The following is a 26819-nucleotide window of genomic DNA, read 5'->3' as shown; positions in this document are numbered from 1 at the left end:
ATAACATATTTTTGTTTTGTATTCTTCCTTTGCATTGCAGATTATTCCAGGCAATGTAACAGTAATACAAATAGGACTCACCGCAGTGTACTATTTATCTGCAGGGTTTTTCCTAGCATCTTGGCACCAATGTCAGACATCCCATTACCGCTGATATCCAGTTCCTGAAGAGATGTGTTACTCCCCAGAGCATTCAATACAATACATGTGCGGGACTTCAGGCGAGAGTCTGCGAGAGACAAAGACTGGAGGCACTGAGGGAAACAGAGGGAACCTGTCAGGATGGAAATGATCCCCTAGATTTTCCATTCTTCTCTTTTAATGACTGCTGTGATGAAATCAGAATTGATACCTTAGAAATTACAAGCTTTCAGCGCACATCGCTGCATTTATCAGGAAATATTACAAAAGAATATGTTTTATTCTATTTTAACAAACCATTTTCTTCTCTAATCTTCTATACTTTATTATCTTCACAGTATATTTAAAGCGATTGGCTCCTATTTTAAAAATAAATGTTAATTGGCCAGAAATGGGGTAATAAATAGAAATGATATCTCCTGGACCAGAGCCGTTCCTTTGCACTGTACTGCATCACCCGAGGTCTGCTGGCATCAAGATCCCGTGATCTCCGCAGCCAATCAGCAGCTGCTGATCCTCTAAAGCCTTCACATTCTGTCCGTGGTGTTTCTTTTGTTTGTACAAAATATGAAGGCTGGTTTGATCAGCTGATTGGCTGCAGTGGTCCCATGAATTTCCATAGAAAGCAACAACCACATTTTAGGACCACAATATAGTAGAGAACCCCTTTAAATAAGTAACTTTGGCATAAATCAGCCAGGCATAATTTTACTATACAAGATAATGTTTCCATCACTGATAGATGGCAGCGGTCAGGAAAATGGTGAGGAACCAAATTAAACATTTGCACGATTATATTATTATTATTACTATTATTATAATACAATGAGTTAATTTCCATTAAAAAAGACAATTGTTCCAATTTTTAGTTATTTGGATATATGACACAGTGGTATAGCAAATGGTACTGTGCGATTGACTCAGTAAATATGCAGAGCTGCTTTCTCCACGGGGGCAGGATTTACAAGCTGCAGTAATGATTTACATGCTTAACAGTCAGTGGAATATTTCTAATCTCACCCTTGGAGACGACGGGCACACTGGAAGGAAAAGCCTGAGAATCTCTTAATCTGGAATTACATCTGTCGCCATTCCGATCACAGACTTCACATCAAACAGGAGATGAATCACAGACTACAGGTTTAGTTGAGGATCTCGGCAAGAGACTGTTACCTGATCCTCCGAGTCCCACTGATCATCTATGATTACTTGACCAGAGAATACATTCTGTAATCCTATATTTTCTGTGATCTATCATTTTTCTTTATGAATATTAATACACTAATATTTTAATCATTGATTCCTCAGTTTTATCTCAAGGGGATATTATGGTTTCAGCAAATAAATAATTTATGTACTAAATATAATTAAGCATTACATTTAAACCCAATATTAAACATATAAATGTTTAATATAATGAAAAAATATTCTCTAATATACAGTAATAAGCCGTAACATTAAAGCTACTAATATTGTGCTGTTTTGGCTCTATATGCCGCCAAAACAGCTGTGACCCATTAAGGCATAAACCCCATAAGACCTCTGAAGGTATCCAGCATTAAATCTTACAGTAAGTCATGCCGATGTATGGTCTCAATGGGATTGGACTAGATGGGCTAGCCTTCGCTCTACATCCGACCTGGGCAAAGTGTGTCCCGAGGGTCACAGCAACCCTTTGGCTGTTCCTGATCAGCCAGTTGACCAGGACAACCAAAGTGCTGGAAACAATGGTGTCCCATGGCCGCCCCTCAGCCTGGCGTCTCAAGTTCACCAGTATCTGCATTCTTGCAATTCCAGCCATTACCGTTATGGGAAAGAGCGCTGTCAACTCCCTTTTCCACCGGTCAGCCTGTCAATCTAAGAGTACAGCAGGAATAATGCAGGTAAAATATACACACCACAAACCATCCTTAGAGCACAATTGTCATAGATCTGGCTTGTTACGAGCCATGCATATGTGTCTACGTAAGCAAATGATCACCGTAAACTGTATTATTTATTAATCTTGCAAACGTAAAAAATCTATAATACTGCCTAGATGATTAAACATAAATATACCTGAGTGACGACCACAATTATATGTTTAAACAGAATTCAAATTTACAATTTTGTATTTAACAAAACTAAATTCAAATATATGTCCGAGACTCTATAATTGTGCATATAGTCAACACTACAATATTTGTAGAGAAAGAGCCTTTGGGGCAGTTTTTAAAACGTGATGAGGTCTCAGGGAATTGGGACCATCTTATCAATGTATCAATAACACAGCTTTTCATTTGGTTTGGGTATATCAGTGGTACTCACACAGTCTTCGTCTTGAAGAACATTCACAATTCTTTGAAGAACCTCCTCTAGGACCCTATGTGCAAGGTTACAGAATATAACAGGGTTTCATTAATAATTGCAATGTTTTCAAGTACAAGTGCAGAGAATACAGCTACGGACAATTTCACTTTGGGGAAAACCAGACATCAATGTCTTAGTGACCAGTTCCCATGTGACATCTGTCTGCCATTATTCTGCTGCTTCAAGACGTATCAATTCTTGCATTATGACATACTGTTTTGTGGATGGTATAACTGACAGCAACAATGTATAGCTTTACATTAGTGGCACAAAACCAGTTTTCTAGATTTGTTCCAGTCAATATCTATGTCATCTCCTCCTTCTAAACGTAGGCCATAAGAAAACACTTGGGAGAAACGGTAATGTGTAGACTGTCTTGACAGTAGAAATGTGCTACCATCCTGATTGCTGATGGTAACAAGTAAACTTGGCGGTTGTCCATAAAATAAAGCAGATCTAGCAGGTCTCTTCCTTTAAGCCCTGTATTTCCACACCGGAAATGGCCACAAATGAAGGTAAATTATTGTCAGAAGCAGGTCACCACTGCAACCAGTGATTGGCTGAGATAAGAGTTCCAGCAGTTTCCTGTGTCTGAACCAGGAAGTAGAGACCGGTGGGAATTGGGAATGAGTAAGACTGGGGGATGAGTAGTAAGTGAGCGCGACTATTACTTTTTTTTTTATAACAATTTTTAAAAATATATCCCCTTGACAATTCCCAACAAAATAGTGTCACCTTGGATTGTTTTATTTTTTTTTTATATTTTGACCAATTCATTGAGAATAGGGAGGTATAAAATTGACCAATTTCGTCAAACTGTCAGGATTTCAGGAGCATGTAAAAAAAAATCAATGCAGACTGTTAACTAAGGCTGTTAAGTGAATGAGTATTTGGTTTATGTTTTATTTTTTTCAATAATTTCCAGGTTTACACTCCCTTATACCTAGTACATAGTGTATGCATAAAATTTTATAAAATTCAGGTGTTATAGTCATCGCTGTATGATAAATTCTCACCGTGACTTAACTGAGAAGTTTCTGCCAATCGAAAGGTGTTTAAGATGTCGACTTCTGCCCAGAGCAGGGACAAGTGAGAGTAAATGAGAGTCTAATCCTAATGGAACCCAATAAAAAGAAATGAAAGGTAAAGATAAAGACCTGTGAATAAGCAAGCAGTCAAAGGGAATGTATGACCTAGATTATTATTACTAATTAAAAGCAAATACAGAAATAGAATGCTTTGCTAATTTTTTTTTTTTATTTTGTGATTTTAGGATTTTTTTTGTGTGTCCATCACCAATTGAGAATGGTTCGATCTCTTACAAGAACTATAAACATTTGTGTAACCTTCCATTGTAATTCTCCCTGTGAGGACAATGAAAGGATTGCTGAAAAGTGATCGCTACAACATAGGAAATGTTACTATGATACAAGGGTTAGTAGTTAGCGCTAAAACTGAAAGAATTCAGAAATTTTTATATATATTTATAGTAATAAATATGGGTGTAATACATTCCCTTTAAAAGTAACACCAGACCATATTCTTCTCACCATTATCAGATATATTTAGGCTCCCAACACTGCTGACTGGAGGGAAAAGTTCCTGTAATATCTGTGAACCTGCAGACCGCAGCTAGAAAAATAGCATAAAAGTAACATAAATGGCTAATGTAGTCAATTGAACCTTTAGGTGTATTTGCTTTTTGAAAAAGCTGGGAGTTCTGAACCCAAAATGTGATGCAGCACTAGACTGTAATTATTCATGAGTCTGAAAACAACTGAAGACCCTTGTGGCAGCTATACCAATGGCACACCTTGTTAGGGTATGTGCTGCAAAAACCAGACTGTTGGTAGAATAAATAAAGCTTAAAATACACACATATTTGGTGTGTGTGTGTGTGTATGTGTGTTATTTACACACATTCTTTCCAATTCATTTGAATAGGTAAAAAAACACTGCAAAAACACAAAGTTGACATGCTGCAGATTTGAAAAAAAATGAAAATCTTCAATGAAAAAATATTCAGCATGTGCATGAGATGTTAGAAATTTCATTCACTTTGCTACTAATGTAAAGCACTACCTTTTTTCAGTGAAAAAAGAAAGTTAGGAAAAACTGTGGCAAAAACACAATGTGTGAACAAGCCCTTAGGTATTCTATAATAATTTCTTACCACTTGGTATTCTTTAACTATTTGACACACTCGAACTTACCTCACAGCTGCTTAAGTCGATGTGAACATCCTGCAGGTGAGTATTGGAACACAGCCCCTGAAGCATGGCTCTGCATCAAGAAAACAAGTTTGGCAGATAAATTATTGGAAAGAATTCTCAGTCTTATATTACTATGCCATTTTTGCTAGATAAAAAGAATAATTTATGTGAAGAGTTCATTTTTAAAACCTGATTGCTCTTGAAGAAGCTGGTATTGCTGGCGAAACCCTGAGTTGGGCAAAATGATCATCATTACCACAAAGTGGCTGCATTTTTTACTATCCGTGATTTTTAACACTTCTCTTATGAATATTACCAATAAACCACCAGTATTTCTATCTGCTTTATTCATCAAACAAGTAACATGTTTCAAATCCGCATGGAGCTGAAGACATCATTCAATCTGAGGCCAGATATCTCAACTGGATTTTTATGCTGACTGTGATTGTGTCTGGCTGGAAAAGCAGAGGCTGAATTGTTTTACTTGGAACTTGACCTGCTTAGATAATACGATGGTGTTGTGTGTCATCATGAAAACTCCACCTGGTTTGCTCCACAGCACTCTGTCAGTTTTTCTTGGGGGGTGGTTTTGACAAAAAGATTAACCCCCCTTATCACCTGTATGAATTTAAGTACCCATAAATTAGGGGCTTCATTACACCTTAATAATATCTTCTCTGAGGAATCCCACCATAAATGGTGGACGAAACGCGTTGGAAGGTTATGCGATAGGGACGTCAATTAGTGGGAAACACCACACTAGGCACTGTCCTTGTGAGGACGGGAGACAAAGCACGGGGCACGACAGGGTTAATACGGTCCTCTACACCGGCTAAGGGTCTCATTCCTCATTTGTTCATCAAGAACATATGGTGAGACCAAACCAATTTTTTTATATTTGAGCCTTGGTGCACTTTGAGCACTTCATCACTTTATACAAGGATTGTCTGTATGGGAAGGTATTTTAAACTGTTTTATTAAAAGTTTTCTTTTATTATCACACTGTGTCCCTGCTAGAGATATAACATCACCGATCTTTAGCATTATTAGATAGCATTGTGTTATATCGCCACATTTGGAACTTTTCTACCAAATAAACTAATCAGATAATATACTGTACATTATTGTATAACCATTGGCTGTAGGAACATTTAGCTATCCCATGTATATTGCTGACGCTTACAAGTAGGCGACAAGCTAGGCAAATATGTATACTGATAAAAATGTAAAATTATTTTTCTGCACCAAGTTTTTCTCTGATATGATTGCTCTTTTTTTCCATTCGATTTTGTAGTAGTGGGCTATCAAAAAAGTAAGACATCATTTCTCACCTCAAGAGTTCTGGGGGCACTTTGGTTCCACTTAATGATACATGGGACAGTGACAATGAGCTGCCAAAAAATTTCTCAACAGATGGCAATGTCTCTGGTGTTCTTCTGTTAGAAAGGAAATAAAATTGAACAAAACCCACATCACAGTCTTTGTACAAAGTATTATAGTATAAGAACCTAATGCTAATAATATTCTAGGAGTCTCAGGAAGTAGAAGACGCTCACCGATGCGAGAGAGAATTCTTAGAGAGATCAAGATGTGAGAGACAGGAGCAACAACCAAGAGCTAATGCACCAAAGATCTGAAGAAAAAGAAAGCACAGCTAAAATATCCTCACGTTACTTTAAGTTTTGTGCTTATTCTATTCATTCCTCTATTAACTGTTATTCCGCACTCAACTCTCTCCAAACAGTTGGTATACACAGCCCCAGCCACATCATGCACCACTAATATCCCTAACACTACTCCTACACTTGGCTTATTTCCAGCCGTTATATATTGGCTTTGTTCTCTTACAGTGTCCACAGCACAGTCTGTTCCTGAGAGATCCAAATGAACCAACGAATTTGGATGAGACAAGAATGTATAAAGTGCCTAGAAAACAGAGATTTAGTGGTTATTAAGCAATGAGACACAGAGAAAATGAAAATGTGTTATGTGAGTAGTAAGTGGAAGGGTTTAGAGAAATCAATGTGAATATTTAGAATTGGAAATCATGCAGGGAAAAAGGAAAAATAACATAAAGGGGCTGCAGGAGATACTGTATCAAATGGACATGTAAGAAATGTTGATGTTATGTATGAAGTAGATTATGAAAAAGCAATACTTATAGTGAACCCTATTTACCTGCAGCCATAGTGGTAAGCTACAGGAGTCTAATTGGAAGTGCAGCTGCAGGGAGAAAATTAAGTTATATTCTCCCTGCGTCTCTTGCTTCAAAACAAGATGGCGTCGCGGATGTGAACAGTCAGTACTCTGCACACAGTGAAAGCACTGCAATCAGTCCCCCTGCTCCTTGAATGACACCTTATTCTGAGTAGAATATTAGTTAGGAAGCAGTGGTTGTGATAACAGCATGCTCAGCGCTGACTATTCACTGCCACAGTGCAGCCCTGCTGATTGGAAGATAGTGGCTGCAGTGAAAACAAAATTTCATTTTCTACCTGCAGCCGCAGACTGCTGCAAATGTTTAAAAAGGTACTTACCTGCAGATCACCATTATGCTGCAGGTAAACACTATTTTGTTGTTTTGTTTGGAAAGGTTCCCATTAATGCATATGAAATGGTGGATGTAAAAAGGTAAGTATACATTATCTACACTATAATTGGCATCACAAACTATAATTGGCAGCCTAATGAACTATAAGAAAAAATAGAAATATTTGGTATTGTCTTATCCGCAAAGTCTGATCAATAAATGTGCACAGTTCTTTAACAGGTAAATTAAGCAACATAAAGGAAAATTAAAATTGGAAATGCTAAAATTCCTGTTTTTTCAGCAACATACCTCTACAAAAAATATAATGAAAAAAAAAACTTTAAAATACAAAATACACCTCTAAATAACCCAAATGAAAATGACTGCTCAATATACAAAATACAAGCCCTCACACAGGTCTATCTATGGGAAAATACCAAAATGTTACGTTAAGAAAATGGTTTAATCACTAAAATCTAAAAACTAGATAAGTTTGGTATCACCCCAGTACTGACCTGTTGTCAGATAATTTTTAACATACAATAAATGCCGATTAAAAAAAATGTTATTCTTACTGGATTAAGGGAAGGAAAAAACTTAATAATTGCAAAAGTAAAGCTGGCCGTGGCCAAAAGGGTTAATAAAAAGCTAGCTTAGATGTTACAACAGAAGGAGTGCTTGTCTTCTTCATAATAATACTACTAAATGTCGCACACTCTGTTCTGCATAGATGTATATGCAGTAAAATATCTATACTACATAATAATAGATACAACATTTGGGCTCTGGTGATCATCGATGTACCTTACAATGAGTCATGTCTTCCCATCTGCTTCTGTGTGTTCAGTAAACATGCATTTTTAATGATAGTTTTCTGTATCACTTTTCATATTGTGCTCTTCATATTATACTCTAAATTTGTAGGGTACAAGGTACCTTTATATTTTACATCAATGTTGCCAGGTTCATATGATTTCTAAATGTAATTGGTTCCTATCCTAACATTTATTGATACAGTGGTGTCAGTATCATATGGGCCATATGTGGGGCTAATGACTGTCTCAAACAAATGGTCTGGAGCTAACGTTATGCTTGCTTATATAGCTTCATCATATTCTACAGGACTTGACTGCAGTATTGTAGGGGCTTCTCCCTACTGAACCTTCTAGCCTCTACTTCTTTAACCCCCCCGTCCACCTCCTATTTTACAGATCCCCTCCCAAAAACAGACAAAACACCATTTTGGATTTATTTAGCCAAAACAGAGTTTTATATAACACAAAACATACAATAAAAATAACTTGATGGTGAGGAGATTCTTGGAGCTCCAAAGCCTAGTGGAAACCACTCTTAATAAATGAAAACCATCCGGCATTAAACCCAGCCACAACCACAGGCTTGGGGGAACCTCTGTTGCTGGAACACCATTAACCTACAGTACATCATTGACTTCCTGGGACCCCACCCCAAAGAGTCTCAAATCCGCAAGGCAACTAACCAAATTACGAACCGAATGGGAGGTTACCATCCACCAGATATGCAACCCCCCAACCAGAATTTTACCATCAACTCCAAGAACAACCTCCTCACCGCTTTCTTTATTGCTCCCATGCTCACCAGGATGGGAGGATGGAACTTTCACCAGTGGTGCCTACGTCCCAAGTATTTAGACCTCCCTCTACTTCTCAGCCTATATACGCCCCTTCAACTGTTGACCACCCCCTTTTCACAGCCCTTGAAATTTTGACCCCTAACAATGGCCCCACTAACATCTAATCTCTTAATCCCTGCTTGCCCTCCAAAGTTGAGTCATGGGTCATTACGTCCATGGCTCTGCTGGGCTTCATTTTTCCTTTACAGTACATCATCACTGATACCATCGGGGCTCATAATCTAAATTTCCTAAATGGTTCTTAATAAACGCATGTGAGAGGAAACCCACACAAACATACAAACTCCTTGATTTGAACCCAGGACCCCAATGCTGCAAAGCAACAATCCACCACTAAGCCACCGTGCTCAGTGGTCACCTCCCCCAGGAACATTAAATGCAGATTATAATAACCACACGTGAGATCGGTCTCACTAATCTGACCCTTACAAAATGTTTGAGTGATCATCAATTGCTACCATACCTATTGCTCATCATATAAACAATATATGCAAATAAAATAAATGCAAGTAAGGTAGAGAAGAAACAATACGTGAAAATATTAATGAAGATGCTAAATGAACAATACAAATAAGCAAACGTGAATCTTGTATTGGATGGGAATGTGATGTGTCCAGCTTTTGTAGTGTTTGATGGTGCGTAATTGATATATAGAAGTGGCCTGGATAGAAATGAAGGGTGTGCGTACATGGAAAAGGCATACAAATTGTAGGGAATGACCTGCATGCAGATAACATGTAGAGACAGTGAAGAATCATACTACACATAGATTAAGTGAGGGTTATAAATGCATGCTGATATCTGGGTGGTGTTGTTAGGGGTCAGTCTCACATTGGTCTCCTCGCTCCCGAGAAGTCCAGGGTTCTTACTGAGGGTCAGTGAGTGCAACGAGGAGGAGAAAAGAGCATTCTGGCAGAGAGACTGACACAGAGAGAGTGCTCCTACAGAAAGAAAGGCCAACAATAATATACGTACATGTAGAGCATTGCACATGCCAGGTTATCTCACACATAGTGGCACAATCGCCCAGATTCTCACAAACAAGAGCACACTTTGGCAGGCACAGTAGGACATTATAACACAGTGTCACAGTTACATGCAGTGAGATACCACACATTATTGTACCTCTAGCCGTGATGTTTGTTTTACTCAAATTGAGGCTCCGAAGGCCGGCATGAAAGTACAGGAATTGCTGGGAGAGAGCAGAGATTCCTGAAAACAGCAAAAGTTTTTATGTAACTAGACATATAAGTCTTACACTTCTCCACCTGAAAACAGCTGGGACCTCTTTACCTTCCCCATCTCTTATGTGATAAGAAAGTGACGTGAGCCTCTGCTTTCTGCCCCGTACAAAGCGGGCACCCTGTACAAATGAACACAACCCATGGCAAGGGATGATGAGTTGGCCGCCCTCTTTATGACAATCTGAGTTGGGCCCCAAGTAACTGCATGGGCGTCTATAAGGTACATATGCCTATAGGTGGTCATCTTGTGCATCATTATGGCCAATGTTACCTAGGAGTTGAAAAATGTATAAGGATATTTTCATACTAGAATCATGGCTACCATGAATTTAAAGTCATTTCATGCTGCCTAAGTCACAAGCAGCAAGATTCAGAGCCTGACTGCATAATGGCAATTAGGTAAGTTTTCTCTGAAACTATCTGGCTTTTTCAGGAAAAACATAGTTTAAAAATCCATCCCGGACCATAGGAGAGACCTGATTTCCAGCGCTGCCCCCAACTGGCTTCTCCCCAAATTAGTCAAGGTGATTGACAGATCTCTCCCTATGAACACACATGAGAGAGACCTGTCAATCACCTATGAGGGAAGAAGCTAGTCGGGGGTGACAACGGACCAGCTAAGTCTCTCCTAAAGAACCTGGCTGGATTTTTAGACAATGTTTTTCCTGAAACCCATGGTGTTCATGGTTCCAGCATGAAGTTATCTGTCCAATTATCTTTATAAAGTACTCCTACTTCTAGATAACATTGTCTAGAATAATGCACCACCTATGAGCAGACACTGGAGCGTTTCAGAAAAAAATACATACAAAGCTGTGATCGAGCAGTCAGGTTCTGATTCATGCTGCCTGAGGTTTGGGCAGCATGAATCGACTGACAGGTTCCCTTTAAGGAAACAAACACAAAAAAACCTCTGCATCCCAAGAAAAAATGGAGTTTGGAGATTGTTATTTTTCTGAGAATGTGTTTAAGAACAATTTTCAAAGAAGATAGAACCAACTAAAATGGATATTGATGTATGATATCATGTATACACAGAAAGAAATAGAAAATATTGGACATGCCCAGATGGATTACCTCGGTCTTCCAGCGGGTTGTGTGACAGGTTCAACGAATGCAAAGAGGAGGCTGCATTATCTGACAACACAGAGGCCAAGCGGAGAGCAAAATCACTGCAGGAGAGAGAGGGACAGAGAGCGGAGGAACGGAGAGAAAGGGATAAGGGGTGAGAGAGAGAGGGAAGGTGAGGAGACGGGGTACTGAACTGCTGCAGATAAAAAGCTCATCTAACATAATCTGTTAGCAATTTTGCAGTCGCTGCCATGCTTGATGTATTTATTTTCAGTGTCAGTGAGATAACATGCCCCATGATGAGTTTGCCTTTTACAATACAATTCATTTTAATCACTGAACGTATTAATCACGCACAACATGCTAACACATACCCCTTGTCTGGACAGGATACCTCCCACTACCCATCCCCTGTAGTTGCACATTCTTATTCACCCATTTGTTTAGCACACACACACACACATATATATATATATATATATATATATATATATATATATCTATCTATCACTTTCATTTGCTAATTTCTTTGCTATCCTCCATTATCTATCTCCCAATATTCTCCTATCTACCTCTCTACCCTTATCTCAGTGTCCCATCTATATAGCCCTCTTTCTCTGTCTCCCTCTCTCACGCTCTCAGTCCGCAGTCCTCTAGGGTTAGTTCCTCTAAGTGCTGTGATCGTCCCACGCAATGCAGGATCTGCTCTGTCACCTCCGATCCCTGGATTAAAAAAGGAAAATTAGGGAATTCATAATCATCCTCATTTGTTGTGCCTATACAAAACAGAAATACTTGCAACATTAATTTCGTATGTACCAATTTGAGATTTGCGGCCTGGAGCCTGAGAAAATACTGATTATACGCTAGAGCTGCAACAACCAGAGCCAGGTCCCTGTGGAGGATCAGAAAGACACATTGTGAGCAATATACTGGCCAATGAGTACTGACAGCATTTTCTTAATTATTTCACCCGACCTGCTTTCCAGATGGCTAAAATCTTGCAAGTTAAATTCCCGGCTGTCCTGAGAGTGATAAATCATATCCACATCCTGAAACGAGACACACAAATATTTCCAAAAGAAGCAAATCAAATGAAATAGCATAACCTATACAGGACTAGTAAGCAATTTGCAACTATAGTCATAGGGGAATAAAATTACACTTTATAACAATCATCAAACAATAACATGGCAACAATGGAACACTACACTACGGCATCGGATAGCACTATACAGTCCCTGACAGAAGTTCTGACGCTTATCCATGTTATGTAAATAAAAGCTTAGAACCTGACTTTAAATTCATCCATTGGTTTTATAATTACTCTTTTGAAAGCTGAAACCCTCCCAAATTTGGTTTAGGTTATGAAAATAAAGTTGCTGCAAAGCTGAAATATTGATCATTTAATGAACACAGAAAGGTCAGATTTTAGCATGACAAAAGTTTTGTCGCCTTGTCATATAATGCACCCTATCCTAGTTTACATCCTCACCTGTGCTCACTAAATGATCGTTTAATTAGTGGGTGTGTATAAAAAGAAACCCAGCACCCCAGACATTCTCTTGAACTGCAACTTGGCTTCTGACAACATGCCAAAAATCCACCCTGTGACCAAAGCCTTGATTATCAAGAGGCTGAAGACCAGATCCACTGCAGAGGTGGCTGGTACCTTTAATGTGTCTCAGAGTCAAGTACAAAGAATTAAAAAAAGATTTGAAGAGACTGGAGATGTTTTTGACAAGCCAAGGGCTGGCAGACCCCTCAAGACAACTGCTCAGGAGGAACATCTGTTTGTTAGAAAATCCAAAGCCAGACTCTCTTCCACTGCAACAGAGCTCCAACAGGCCTGGTCACCTCAAGTCCCTGTGTCAACTAGAACAGTTTGTAGGATTATGTCTCGAAATGGCCTCCATGGTCCAGAAGCCAGCACTAAACAAAAGGCAATTAGAAAACCGTGTGGCATTTGCCAAGTCCCACAGCCTGCTAAACAGATGGACGCTGGAAAAGTGGCAGAAGGTGGATTTCTCTGATGAATCTTCAGTTGAATTACACCACAGCCACCACAAATACTGCAGGGGACCTATTGGAGCCCGTATGGATCCAGAAAACAGTTAAGTTGGGTGGTGCAAAGATCATGGTCTGGGTGTACGAAACATTTGCAAGGTGGAAGGCAATATCAATAGCCTAAAATATCAAGAGGTATTAGCTACCTCTTACATTCCCAATCATAAAAGGTGTCAAATTCTGCAGCAGGATGGTGCTTCATCTCATACATCCATCTCTACAACAAAGTTCCTCCTGGCAAAGAAGATCAAGGTGCTCAAGGACTGGCCAGCCCAGTCACCAGACATGAACATCATTGAGCATGTTTGGGGTAGGATGAAAAAGGAAGCTTGGAAGACAAAACCAAAGAATCTAGATGAACTCTGGGAGGCATGTAAGACTGCAAATGTTGCTTTTCCTGATGACTTCATCAAGAAATTATATGAATCATTGTTGAACAGCATGGATGCAGTCCTTCAAGCTCATGGAAGTCACACAACATATTAAATATGGCTCTAATAGCATCAAAACCTCATACACCAATGTTATGCAACATATCTTTGTATTGGAAGTTAATTATTTGTTTGAATTTCACATTACTTTCTGTGTGCAACAAAACCTTTGTCTTGCCAAAATCTGACCTTTCTGTGTTCATTAAATGATCAATACTTCAGCTTTGCAGCAACTTTATTTTCATAATTAAATTAATTTCAAAATTTCTGCAGCAAAAAGAAGCAGCATGTCACTTCTTTTCCGCAGGTACTTGCGGTTTTGCCATTGATAATGGTTGAAAACTGCAGGGACAAAACCACGGCAAAACCGTAACAAACCGTGTTAAAACCGCATGCGGATTTCGGGTGCGTTTTTTTGCCGTAGGTGCGGAATTCTGCCAGAGCGTGCAGATTTTGCTTAAGAAACACATCTACCCAGTGTCTTATTTTTGGGTAAACACAGTATCCGTAACTTACATATTTTTCACCGGACAGTTACTTCACATATTATAACTATCAGCATAGAAAATCAGAGTGCCCAACAGCATCTACATACATAAAAACCATCAGCAAATTACAAAACCGCACCAGACTGCACCTACATACATAAAAACCACCAGTAAATTATAACATGGTACCGAACAGCACTTACACACTATAACTATCATCAAAGTAAATCAGATTGCCAGACAGTATCTACACACATAAAAACCATCAGCAAATCACATTGACAAACAGCTCCAACCAACATAACCATCACCAAAGTATATCAAATCATTGGAGAACATTTACACATATTATAACCATCAGCAAACAACACAATTCTACATGATCTACACAATAAGCAAATTACAATACAGCGCTAGATAGCACCAACACACATTATAACCATCAACGAACTACAACACAGTAATCGACAACAACTACACACATTACTAGTGTTGAGCGCGCACTACCATGCTTGGGTGCTCAGTACTCGTAGCGAACAGTTGGCTGCTCGGATGGGTGGGACTCGAGTACACATGTATAATGGAAGTCAATGGGAAATATGCTTGAGTCCCCGAATGACTTCAATTAAATTAGGGTCATCGATTTGTGCCCATCCGAGCATCCAACTGCTCGTTACGAGTACCGAGCATTTGAGCATAGTAGTGCTTGCCAATAACTAATTATAACCAGCTGCAAATTACAACACAGCACCAGACAGCACCTAGCCACACATTAATCATCAGCAAAATACAACACGACACCAGACAGCACCTAGCCACACATTAATCATCAGCAAAGTACAACACGACACCAGACAGAATGAATACACGTTATAACCATCAGTAAATTAGAACATACTACCAGACAGCACCTACACACTTTATAAGCATCCACAAAGTACAACAAAAGACTAGGTGCTTGAAAATTTGTGAACCCTACAAAATTGTTTAAATTTCTGCAGAAATGTTCCTAAAACACATCACATTTTCACACAAGGTATGAAAAGAGAACCAAATACAACAAATGAGCTAAAAATATTAGATTTTTTTTTCTTTTTAAAAGAGGAAGTGTATCAAATCACTGTGATTGGTTGAAGTACCATATTTGAACCTTTAGGATTAGCAGATAATTTGAAGATGAAATTAGAGTCTGGTGTTTTCAATCATTGGGAGGATAGAAAGTGATAGACAAGTTTGACTGGTAACCTGTTATACAGTATTTATGCTGTGCTATGCATCATCATTCTCCCCCTGTGACTGCGCGGTGACGTCACTCCCGTGCGACTGCTGTGCTGAGTGCACAGAGGGCAGGACAGAAGGACGCCGACCGCAGCATCGGGAGAGCGAGGAGAGGGGAGGATGAGCAGCGGTGGAAGAGGAAAGCGGTGAGGACAGCATCGGTGGAACGAGGAGACGTGAATACAGAGCAGCGGTGGAAGGAAGAGAAAGGGTGAGGACTTGTTTTTTTTTTTGTTTTTTTTTACATAAATTAGTGAGTACACGGTGGCCAGAGGCTTGGGAAGGCTGCATTATACATGGAGGCCTGGGGAGGCTGCATTATTATACATGGAGGCCTGGAGAGGCTGCATTATACATGGAGGCCTGGAGAGGCTTCCTTATACATGGAGGCCTGAAGAGGCTGCATTATACATGGAGGCATGAAGAGGCTGCATTATACATGGAGGCCTGGAGAGGCTGCATTATTATACATGGAGGCCTGGAGAGGCTTCATTATACATGGAGGCCTGGGGAGGCTGGCTGCTATATTATACATGGAGGCCTGGAGAGGCTGGCTGCATTATAGATGGAGGCCTGGGGAGGCTGCATTATACATGGAGGTCTGGGGAGGCTGGCTGCTATATTAAACATGGAGGACTGGAGAGGCTGGCTGCTATATTAAACATGGACGCCTGGGGAAGCTGGATGCATTATTATACATGGAGGACTTGAGAGGCTGGCTGCATTATTATAGATGGAGGCCTGGAGAGGCTGGCTGCATTATTATAGATGGAGGTCTAGGAAGGCTGGCTGCATTATTATACATGGAGGTCTGGGGAGGCTGGCTGCATTATTATACATGGAGGGCTGGGGAGGCTAGCTGCATTATTATACATGGAGGCCTGGGGAGGCTGGCTGCTATATTATACATGGAGGCCTGGAGAGGCTGGCTGCTATATTATACATGGAGGCCTGGAGAGGCTGGCTGCTATATTATACATAGAGTCCTGGAGAGGCTGCATTATACATGGAGGTCTGGGGAGGCTGGCTGCTATATTATACATGGAGGCCTGGGGAGGCTGGCTGCTATATTATACATGGAGGCCTGGAGAGGCTGGCAGCTATATTAAACATGGAGGCCTGGAGAGGATGGCTGCTATATTATACATAGAGTCCTGGAGAGGCTGCATTATACATGGAGGCCTGGGGAGACTGGCTGCTATATTATACATGGAGGCCTGGGGAGGCTGGCTGCTATATTATACATGGAGGCCTGGGGAGACTGGCTGCTATATTATACATGGAGGCCTGGAGAGGCTGGCTGCTATATTAAACATGGAAGCCTGGGGAGGCTGGCTGCTATATTATACATGGAGGCCTGGGGAAGCTGGCTGCTATATTATACATGGAGGCCTGGGGAGACTGGCTGCTATATTATACATGGAGGCCTGGAGAGGCTGGCTGCTATATTAAACATGGAGGCCTGGGGAGGCTGGCTGCTATATTAAACATGGAGGACTGGCGAGGCTGGCTGCATTATTATAGATGGAGGCATGGAGAGGCTGGCTGCATTATTATAGATGGAGGTCTAGTGAGGCTGGCTGCATTATTATACATGGAGACCTGGGGAGGCTGGGTATATTATTATACATGGAGGCTGGGGGAGGCTGGCTGCATTATTATATATGGAGGTCTGGGGAGACTGGCTGCATTATTATACATGGAGGGCTGGGTGCATTATTATACATGGAGGCCTGGGTAGGCTGGCTGCTATATTATACATGGAGGCCTGGGGAGGCTGGCTGCATTGTTATACATGGAGGCCTGGAGAGGCTGGCTGCTACATTATACATGGAGGCTTGAAGAGGCTGGCTGTATTATTATACATGGAGGACTGGGGAGGCTGCATGCATTATTATACATGGAGGACTGGGGAGGCTGGCTGTATTATTATAGATGGATGTCTTAAGAGGCTGGCTGCTATATTATACATGGAGGCCTGGGGAGGCTGGGTGCATTGTTATACATGGAGGCCTGGAGAGGCTGGCTGTCTTATTATACATGGAGGACTGGGGAGGCTGGCTGCATTATTATATATGGAGGTCTGGGGGCGCTGCATTAATACAAAATGAAGGACACCTTATACATGGAATATAGGGGTGCATTAAGCATGGAGGAGTATGAGGCAATATGAAGGTATTATGGGGTTGCATTATAATACATATAGGACTATGGGGGCTACATTATAATATATGGAGGACTATGGAGCCTACCTTATACATGGACTATAGGGGGTGGATTATAAAACATGGAGGACTATGTGGTGCAGTATAATAAATGGAGTACTATAGGGTGAATTATAATATGGAGAACTATGAGAAATTCATTATAATAATTGGAGGGCTACTTTATACATGGAAGACAATAGGGCTGCATTATTATTATTTGGAGAACTATGTGGGGAATTATAATATATGGAGGACTATGTGGTGCAGTATAATATTTGGAGAACTATGTGGGGAATTATAATATATGGAGAACTATGAGAAATTCATTATAATAATTGAAGGGCTACTTTATACATGGAGGATTATGGGGGTGCATTATAATATATGGAGGACTATGTGATGCAGTATAATATATTGAGTACTATGGGGTGAATTATAATACATGGAGGACTATGGGAAATGCATTATAATACATGGAGGACTATGGAGGTGAATTCTAATATATGAAGGGGTATGTGGGACCCTTTATACTATATGGAAAGCTATGTGGGGGCCATTATTGTGTTTGGAGAACTATATACAAGGGGGGACAAAGATACAATCAGGGGATGGGAACGTTTTGTGCTGAGGGAAAAAGGCTCTTTCCCTCACCACTCAGCTTTCCCATGCTCTGCTATACATCTTCTCTCAGCACCCAGCTTTCCCATGCTCTGATATGGGAAAGCTGGGTGCTCAGGGAAAGATGTTTAGCAGAGCATGGGGAAGCTGGGTGCCGAGGACAAGATGGATATCAGAACATAAGAAAGTTGGGTGCTGATAGAGGGATTTCAGATCATGGGAAATCTGGGTGCTGAGGGTAAGAGCCAAGTGTCAGCATCATTATCCTGTACCCCGAGTGTCAGTGTCATTATCCCCTACCCCAAGTGTCGGTGTATGTGGAGAGGGGGGCCCAGGTCTGAACTTTGCACCGGGGCCCATCAAACTCTAGTTACGCCACTGACACATCCCATGCTTCGCATTAGATGCTAAATGCCCGTGTGTCCTTAGCCTGAGTCTCTCTCTCCTGTAAGCTCTTATGGTCAGTAGATTTCTCTCTGTCTCTTATAGTGTATAAGCTCTTATGATCAACGTGGTCCTCTCTCTTCTGTAGAGTGTACGCTCTTATGGTCGGTGGGGTTCTCTCTCCTCTCCTCTATGTGTACTTTCAGATCAGCTATAAGCTTTTCAGTATTGAGGTTCATGCAAATTTATTCGCTGCAATTGAATTTTAGAGGACAATTTGACAAAGCCAGTGAATACGCTTTTCAAGAGATCCGCTCATATCTACTTACTCACCTTAGCGAATGTTAATGTTCAAGAGTACTCTATCAGGAGAATACTAAACAACAATGATGTGCATGGCAAAATTGCAAGGATAAAGCCACTGCTCTCCAAAAAGAACATTGTTGTCGTCTGCAGTTGGCTAAAGATCACCTAGACAAGCCAGAGGACTTTTGGAGAAATGTTTTATAGCTGGATGAGATCAAAATAAACCTTTTTGATTTAAATGAGAAGCATTATGTCAAAGAAATACATTTCATTCCAGCATAAAATCCTCTTAACATTGGCTAGAGATAAAAAGTAGGATCTCACTTCCAGATGGAGATTTTCTCTATATACCACGGGCACATGCGTTTTGTATCTTAAGGATAGGAGACCTGAGTGTGGAGGCACAGACACACACCTTGAATGATATTGTTGGCCAGACATCACACAATATACCTATCCTTATTATACAAGGTTATGAGACACCACTTTCTTATATAGGTTGTCAACTACTACCGTAGGATAACCACTTTTCAATACCCATGTTTGCTAACTTTAAAATAAAAAAGCTTATACTCACCTCCGCTGCCAGCGTCGTTCCAGCACTCGATCTCCTGCCACATGTGAAGAAGTTGCTACATCACGTGATCCCCATGCCTAATCAGTGTACAAGCCTTCAGACGTATGAGTAATTAACAGGAAGTGAGTGGCCAGCCGCAGCTGTCAGTTCTTGTTCATTACCATACTTATGTGTCTGAAGGCTAGGACAGTGAAGCCAGTGGTGACTGGGTGCATGGCTCGCATGACGACCTTACATGAGCCCCATGAACGCGAGTGCCGACTCTGCTGGAACAGTGCCGTCATGGTAGATGACTATAAGCTTTTTCTATTTTAATGGGGCAAACATAGGGAATAAGAAGTGGATGTCCGAGTTGTTAATATCCCCCTTATGTCACTTCCACCTCAAAAACATCTCTAGAATTCAACCTTTTCTTACCGTTGACTCTGCAAAAACTCTTACTGACGATCTTATTCAATCTCACCTGGATTACAGTAATTCTCTGCTATTTGGTCTCCCTATTACTAAACTCTGCCCTCTCCAATCCATCCTTAATGCCGCTGCCAGGATCATTTTCCTCTCCAACCTCTTCACTGATCACTTATCACTCTGACCCACAAAGCGCTCCACAGTTCCACACCACCCTACATCACCTCCCTCATCTCTGTCTATCACCCCACTTGTGCCCTCCGTTCTGCTAATGACCTAAGACTGACATCCTAAATAATTCGAAGCTCCCACTGCCGTCTTCAAGATTTCTCACGAGCAGCATCAATGCTCTGTAACACACTACCAAGAACAATTCGATTAATTCCCAACAGCCACACCTTTAAGCGGGCCCTAAAAATGCATTTCTTTAGACTAGCCTATCACCTCACCTCCCTCATCTCATCTAGTCCCATTCTGCCCTTCATAAAATTTTCTTCCAATTCTTGTCCCCAGTATCTTCTGGTTACATTCCTGTTCATGTACTTTTTTACACTCTGTACTTGTATAAATCCTGGTGGTGACCAGTCCATGCACCTGGATTTGAATCCCCTATCACTTTGATGGCTGGACCATATATGACAAGCTTTTTTTTCCCCAATTTACCTTTTGTGCCTCCTCTTATTTCCTCATAGACTGGAAAGGGGGTGTTACAGCCAGCGATATCGCTAGCGATATCGCTGGTGAAAGCACCCGCCCCCGTCGTTTGTGCGTCACGGGCAAATTGCTGCCCGTGGAGCACAAAATCGTTTGGACCCGTCACACGGACTTACCTGCCTAGCGACGTCGCTGTTGCCGGCGAACCGCCTCCTTTCTAAGGGGGGCGGTTCTTGCGGTGTCACAGCGGCGTCACTAAGCGGCCGCCCAATAGAAGCGGAGGGGCGGAGATGAGCGGGATGTAACATCCCGCCCACCTCCTTCCTTCCGCATTGCCGGCGGCCGCAGGTAATCTGCAGGTCATCGTTCCCGAGGTGTCACAGCGATGTGGGCTGCCTCGGGAACGACGAACAACCTGCGTCCTGCAACAATCTACGATTTTTTAAAAAGGAACGACGTGTCATTGATGGATGATAAGGTGAGTATTTTCCATCGTTAACGGTCGTTCCTTGCTGTCACACGCAACGATGACGCTAACGATGCCGGATGTGGGTCACGGAATCCGTGACCCTGGCGATATATCATTAGATACGTCGCTGCGTGTGACGGGGCCTTTAGCTTACGAGCTGGACCCCCACTCCCCTTAGTATCTGTTGAATTTTGTTATTCTGTAATGTCTCATATCGTCTGTACATGTTACCTCTGAATTGTAAAGCGCTGCGGAATATGTTGGCGCTATATAAATAAAAATGATTATTTTTATTATTATTATTATTATTATTATTATTATTAATAAAGTGGACCTGAAATGTTAAGAAGTACAGTGGATGAAAATATTACAGAACAGAAAATGTACGGTTGGAACCAGTTTAGCAAATGCATAATTAAAAACAATGGAGGAAAACCTCCTTTAAACTGATGCATGCAACCTTGTATGGTTTTAATATACGGTCATTCCCTAAGTTCCCAGAATGTATTTCAGCTTCCCCATAGTCAAACTCCCCTCACCAACTGATGGCATGGAGTATATGTAGTGCCCTTAAGTCATCAGGAGCTACAAGGAACTGCATCCTGTCAAAGATGCAGGGTCTACCCCCAGGGACCAGGAAGACCAGTGCCGGTAACACCAAAACATACATATATTCCCTGGTTTTCCCTTCCCCAAGGACTGGTGACAGGCTAGGGTTGGACCCAATGGATGGCCACCTAAGGCTGGAGCCAATCCAGTCCACTACGCGACAACCAGGGGAGGAGGGGTCAGACAGTCAGTTGGAGTCAGTAAGTGAAAGGAGACGGACGTAACTGTACTGACGGGAGTGTGTAACAATGACCTGTCAGGCGCAGGCGTGTGGTTGCCGAAGGAGTATGGTAGAGTACTTTCAGAACCATAGCACCGACGGGGTACAGAGCCCTAGGTCAGGCAAACGCTCCAGGGAGATCTGATAAAATCTGCATGGTGAGGGGACCATCCAGGACCACACCGACCGTAAAGTCCAGGGGCACCAGCAGTGACGGGAGAACCAAGGACTGGCCCTACTGGGTTCAAACTGCCCGCTGTACGGACTAAAGAATGAATGACTACCAGGAGGGAACCCCCAGACGCTCCAAGCCACGGGGACCCACCAACCAGAGACAGGTGCAGGGGAAAGAAGCCACCAGGTTACACACCGGCACTGGCACTAAGGGGACCAGTGGTGAGGACCAACCTTCCTCAGGTTACCAGCCATAATAACACCGTGAGTAAAGAGACCAGTTACACTGCAACCCCTTGTATGGCCTACCTTCTTTCCGCGCCTAACTCCAGCACCTACCTCTTGGGGCCTGGCCCTACTTACGGAGGGCCCAACATCCAGGCTGCCATTAACCCCTTCAGCCCCCGGGCACTTTCCGTTTTTGCGTTTTTGTTTTTTGCTCCCCTTCTTCCGAGAGGCGTAACTTTTTTATTTTTCCATCAATCTTGCCATATGAGGGCTTGTTTTTTGCGGGACGAGTTGTACTTTTAAATGAAACCATAAGTTTTACCATATAGTGTACTGGAAAACGGCAAAAAAACTCCAAGTGCGGAAAAATTGCAAAAAAAGTGTGATCGTACAATAGTTTTTGGGATATTTTATTCACTGTGTTCACTATATGGTAAAACTGAGGTATCTATGTGATGCCTCAGGTCGGTGCGAGTTTGTAGACACCAAACATGTATAGGTTTACTTGTATCTAAGGGGTTAAAAAAAATTCACAAGCTTGTCCAAAAAACGTGGCGCACGTTTTGCGCCATTTTCCAAAACCCGTAGCGTTCTCATTTTTCAGGATCTGAGGCTCAGTGATGGCTTATTTTTTGTGTCTCGACCTGAAGTTTTTAACCGTACCATTTTTGCGCAGATGCTACGTTTTTATCGCCTGTTATTGCATTTTGCGCAAAATTTGCGGCGACCAAAAAACGTAATTTTGGCGTTTGGAATTTTTTTGACGCTACGCCGTTTACTGATCAGATTCATTGATTTTATATTTTGATAGATCGGGCATTTCTGAACGTGGCGATACCAAATATGTGTGTATTTTTTATTTTTTTAACCCTTTAATTTTCAATGGGGTGAAAGGGGGGTGATTTGAACTTTTAGGTTTTTTTATTTTTTTTTAAATTTTTTAAAACTTTTTTTTTTACTTTTTTTTTTATTTTACTAGTCCCCCTAGGGGGCTATAGCGATCAGCAATCCGATCGCTTTGCACTATCTGCAGATCTCAGCTACAGAGCTAAGAACTGCAGAGTTGCTGCTTCACTTTCAATGCCGGCTGTATTCCGGCATTGAGAGGAAGTGAGTCATGTTAGCTACAGGCGTCATCACATGACCCTGTGCTACCATGGCAACCGCCGAAAGTCATGTGATCATGTCACATGACTTCCGGTGGGGGCGGGGTAAGTGACTGTCATGGCGGCGCCCATATACATATCGCTGCCAAGATTTTGGCAGCGAAATGTAAGGGGTTAATGGCCGCGGGTGGAAGCGATTCCACCCGCGGCTAGCAGGCACACATGTCAGCTGTTGATAACAGCTGATATGTGCGCGGATCGCCGCCGCCTGCCGGCGGCAGGGCTTACCGGCACACGATCCATGACGTACCCAGTACGTCATGGGTCGTTAAGGGGTTAACATCAGCTACAGCGGTGAGAGACCGTGCAGCGGCGGCTCCATCAACCTTGCCACAACCCGCAAGTGGCTCCATAACAAAACCTTTATTATTATATAACCTTTTTCAAGCGACCCCCAGGGTCACGGAACTGGGCAACGGCCACCCAGTGAACTGTCCCCGTAAATATACGGCCCAGGACCGAGTACCCCATAGCCCTGGGGTGAGTCATATAGGATTGTACATTCACACAAGAGTAGTGGAAGGAGCTATCAGAATAGATACATAATGTTCCCCTAACAGCACAGGCTATTTTATTTCACCAACTCAGACCCCCAGAGGATGATACAGCAGGCAGTGCCACTGTGCCTAGAAAAAGGGCATATAAACTTGATGGTAGCTTTAAGGTGTTTCTTCCATCAGTGATTAGGGTAAAAGACTTTGGATATGGCAGCTTTCATATTACAATTGAAACTATTGTTCTGTATAGACCAACTTGATACATTGAAACAAAAAAACAAGATGCAAGTCTTATAATTTAACAGCCTTCAGCTTGATCTCGAGCCATGGTGACTTGATGGATGAACGCTCTGTAAGAAAATCAATCTTGTGTAAGTCTAGATAGGTCCATCAGGGTCTTCTTAGCCGTTTTCCTGATAGTATCAAGCCATTGGGTTGCTGATCTTCCTCTTTGCATTGCTCCTTCTATTCTTCTAACCATGATGTCCTTCTCCAGTGACTACTCTCTTTGTATGAGGTGTCCAAAGTAGGTAAGTTGTAGCTTGGTGATTCTTGCTTCGAGTGACATGTCTAGCTTGATTTGTTTGTGTTTTTTGCCATCCATGGTATTCATAACATCCTTCTGCAGCACAATATTTCAAACCCACTGATTCTTCTTCTGCCTTGTTCCTTTATCATCCAGGTTTTGCATCCATATGTTACTACAGAAAAAAAACAGATTATGTACGAGTTGTGTCTTCGTCACCAGTGAAATGTTCTTCGGTTTCAAAACCTTGTCCAGTGATTTAATTGTTAATTTGCACATATCTATTCTCCTATATACGGTGTCATCGATAGATGTAAGTAAACTCTTTAAAAAAAGGAAAAAGTTTGTCGAAAACTACTACAACAGGGAGGAGATACAAGAGGTAGTCTGCTACTTCAATACATTGAATTATACTGTACAAATGATTTGAGGGAAACTTCGGGTAGCTCGAGGTTTGAGACCTGAACAGGACTATGACAAAGACATATTATTTAAGTTTCATGATGGAAGCCATTTGGAGATGTTTGATGATTCTCTTACTATGTACAGAACAGGCGCTTCAAATGTACTTTATCATCTGGATACTATATTCCAGCATTCATATTTATACTCGCGTATTTAATGTCACATGGTTAGCTATGCTTCCAGCAACTGTCATTTATGCAATTTTCTAATCCAATATTTTGTAACCTTTTATAAGCACTTGGTATTATTTTTTTTACTCTGTCTTTATGTTACCTCAAAACTATCTAGAACCAAGTAAAAACATAACAAAAAAGAAAACAAGATAAAACCTTATATCATCTGTGAAACACAGTGGTAGTAGTATCATGATTTAGGCCTATTTTGCTACATTGCTTCACAATGGTTTTCCATCACTGATGAAATAATAAATTCTGAATTATTCCAGGAAAGTTTAATGGAAATGTCAGGACATGTGTCCATGAGCTGAATCACAAGAAAATGTAGGTCATGCAGCAGGACAACGACTCAAAGTACACAAGACATTCTAGAAAAAAATGATTAAAGAAGAATTAAGTTTTGGAATGGCCCAGTCATGCCCTTCATCCTATAGAAATGCTGTGGAAGGAGCTAAAGCGAGCAGTTCATGGAAGAACACCCACCAGGGTTGAGCTGAAGCTGTTTTGTGGGGAGTAATGCACTAAAATTCCTCAAAGGCGATGTGCAGAACTAAAGGCCGCTTTACATGCAACAACATCGCTAACGCGATGTCGTTGGGGGGTCACGGAATTCATGACGCACATCCGGCCTCGTTAGCGACGTCGTTGCGTGTGAAACGTACCAGCGACCGCTAACGAGCACAAATACTCACCTTATCGTTGCTTGTTGACACGCACCTCCATTCCCAAATATCGTTGCAGTTGCAGGACGCAGGTTGTTCGTTGTTCCTGAGGCAGCACACATCACTATGTGTGACACCGCAGGAATGAGGAACCTCACCTTACCTGCGGCCACCGGCAATGAGGAAGGAAGGAGGTGGGCGGGATGTTCGTAAGTGAGTCATTTTGATCGTTAACGGTCGTTCGTGCGTTTCACACACAACGACGTCGGTAACGAGGCCGGATGTGCGTCACGAATTCCGTGACCTCAACGACATCTCGTTAGCGATGTTGTTGCGTGTAAAGCTCGCTTTAGGCGATAAAATGTGTCATCTATGAAAACCTATCCACCAACAACAAATAGACCATATTACCAGCAGCGGAAGATAAATTCATAATAAAGTCCATGGAAATGTCGGTCCAAGTTGACTAGGGACACTCAAAGGCTGCAAACATCCTGAAGGAAATAAGTGAGATGCCTTTGAGCGCACAAAGGTAGCACACACAGACACATAGGACACCACATTCCTACAAATTCTGGGCCACCAAAAGCATCACAATACAAGATCCAGAGTACCTTTAACCCCAGGGTGACCAGCCAGGACAGAATCATAATATTCTCCCAGAATCTTAAGATGACAATTTAGGGGAACAAACAACTTGTTCACTGGAACCCGAGAAGGCGCTTCACCTTGAGCATTAGCAATCTCAGACTCCACATCAGTACTGAACGATGACACAACCACTCCCTTCTGAAGAATGGGGACAGGTTCCTCACAGAATGAGTAGCTCCCTTCAGAAAGTGTCGCGATTCCTGAACTGCTAACTTGACTACCAGTAATTCCCTGTTCCCAATATCATAATTACATTAGGCTGGAGATAATTTCTTAGACAAGAAGGTGTATGGACACAGTTTACCAAGAGACAGACCTCGAGACAATACAGCTCCCAC

At 41.6% G+C, this 26819-nt stretch overlaps 1 protein-coding gene across 3 annotated transcripts in view; it reads right to left on the bottom strand.

Annotated features, from left to right (window-relative positions):
• The window catches only part of CARMIL3 (capping protein regulator and myosin 1 linker 3), a 137347-nt gene that overhangs the window by 50907 nt on the left and 59621 nt on the right, over positions 1-26819 (bottom strand). For all 3 annotated transcript variants that reach the window (XR_012724887.1, XR_012724888.1, XM_075319299.1), the window contains exons 8-21: positions 12199-12272; positions 12040-12115; positions 11855-11943; positions 11227-11321; positions 10031-10117; positions 9737-9846; positions 6552-6629; positions 6260-6336; positions 6035-6139; positions 4704-4773; positions 4041-4122; positions 3507-3603; positions 2449-2503; positions 82-254 (exon numbers count right to left, since the gene is read on the bottom strand). Coding sequence is in view for 1 of the 3 variants with exons in the window: in XM_075319299.1 (XP_075175414.1) it covers positions 82-254; positions 2449-2503; positions 3507-3603; positions 4041-4122; positions 4704-4773; positions 6035-6139; positions 6260-6336; positions 6552-6629; positions 9737-9846; positions 10031-10117; positions 11227-11321; positions 11855-11943; positions 12040-12115; positions 12199-12272 (1268 nt within the window). In the remaining 2 variants the exon portion in view is untranslated. The remainder of the gene's footprint in view (positions 1-81; positions 255-2448; positions 2504-3506; positions 3604-4040; positions 4123-4703; positions 4774-6034; positions 6140-6259; positions 6337-6551; positions 6630-9736; positions 9847-10030; positions 10118-11226; positions 11322-11854; positions 11944-12039; positions 12116-12198; positions 12273-26819) is intronic.

The sequence above is a fragment of the Anomaloglossus baeobatrachus genome, chromosome 1, assembly GCF_048569485.1.
Source record: "Anomaloglossus baeobatrachus isolate aAnoBae1 chromosome 1, aAnoBae1.hap1, whole genome shotgun sequence".
NCBI lineage: Eukaryota > Metazoa > Chordata > Amphibia > Anura > Aromobatidae > Anomaloglossus > Anomaloglossus baeobatrachus.
This window is presented reverse-complemented; position numbering and strand designations above follow the sequence as displayed.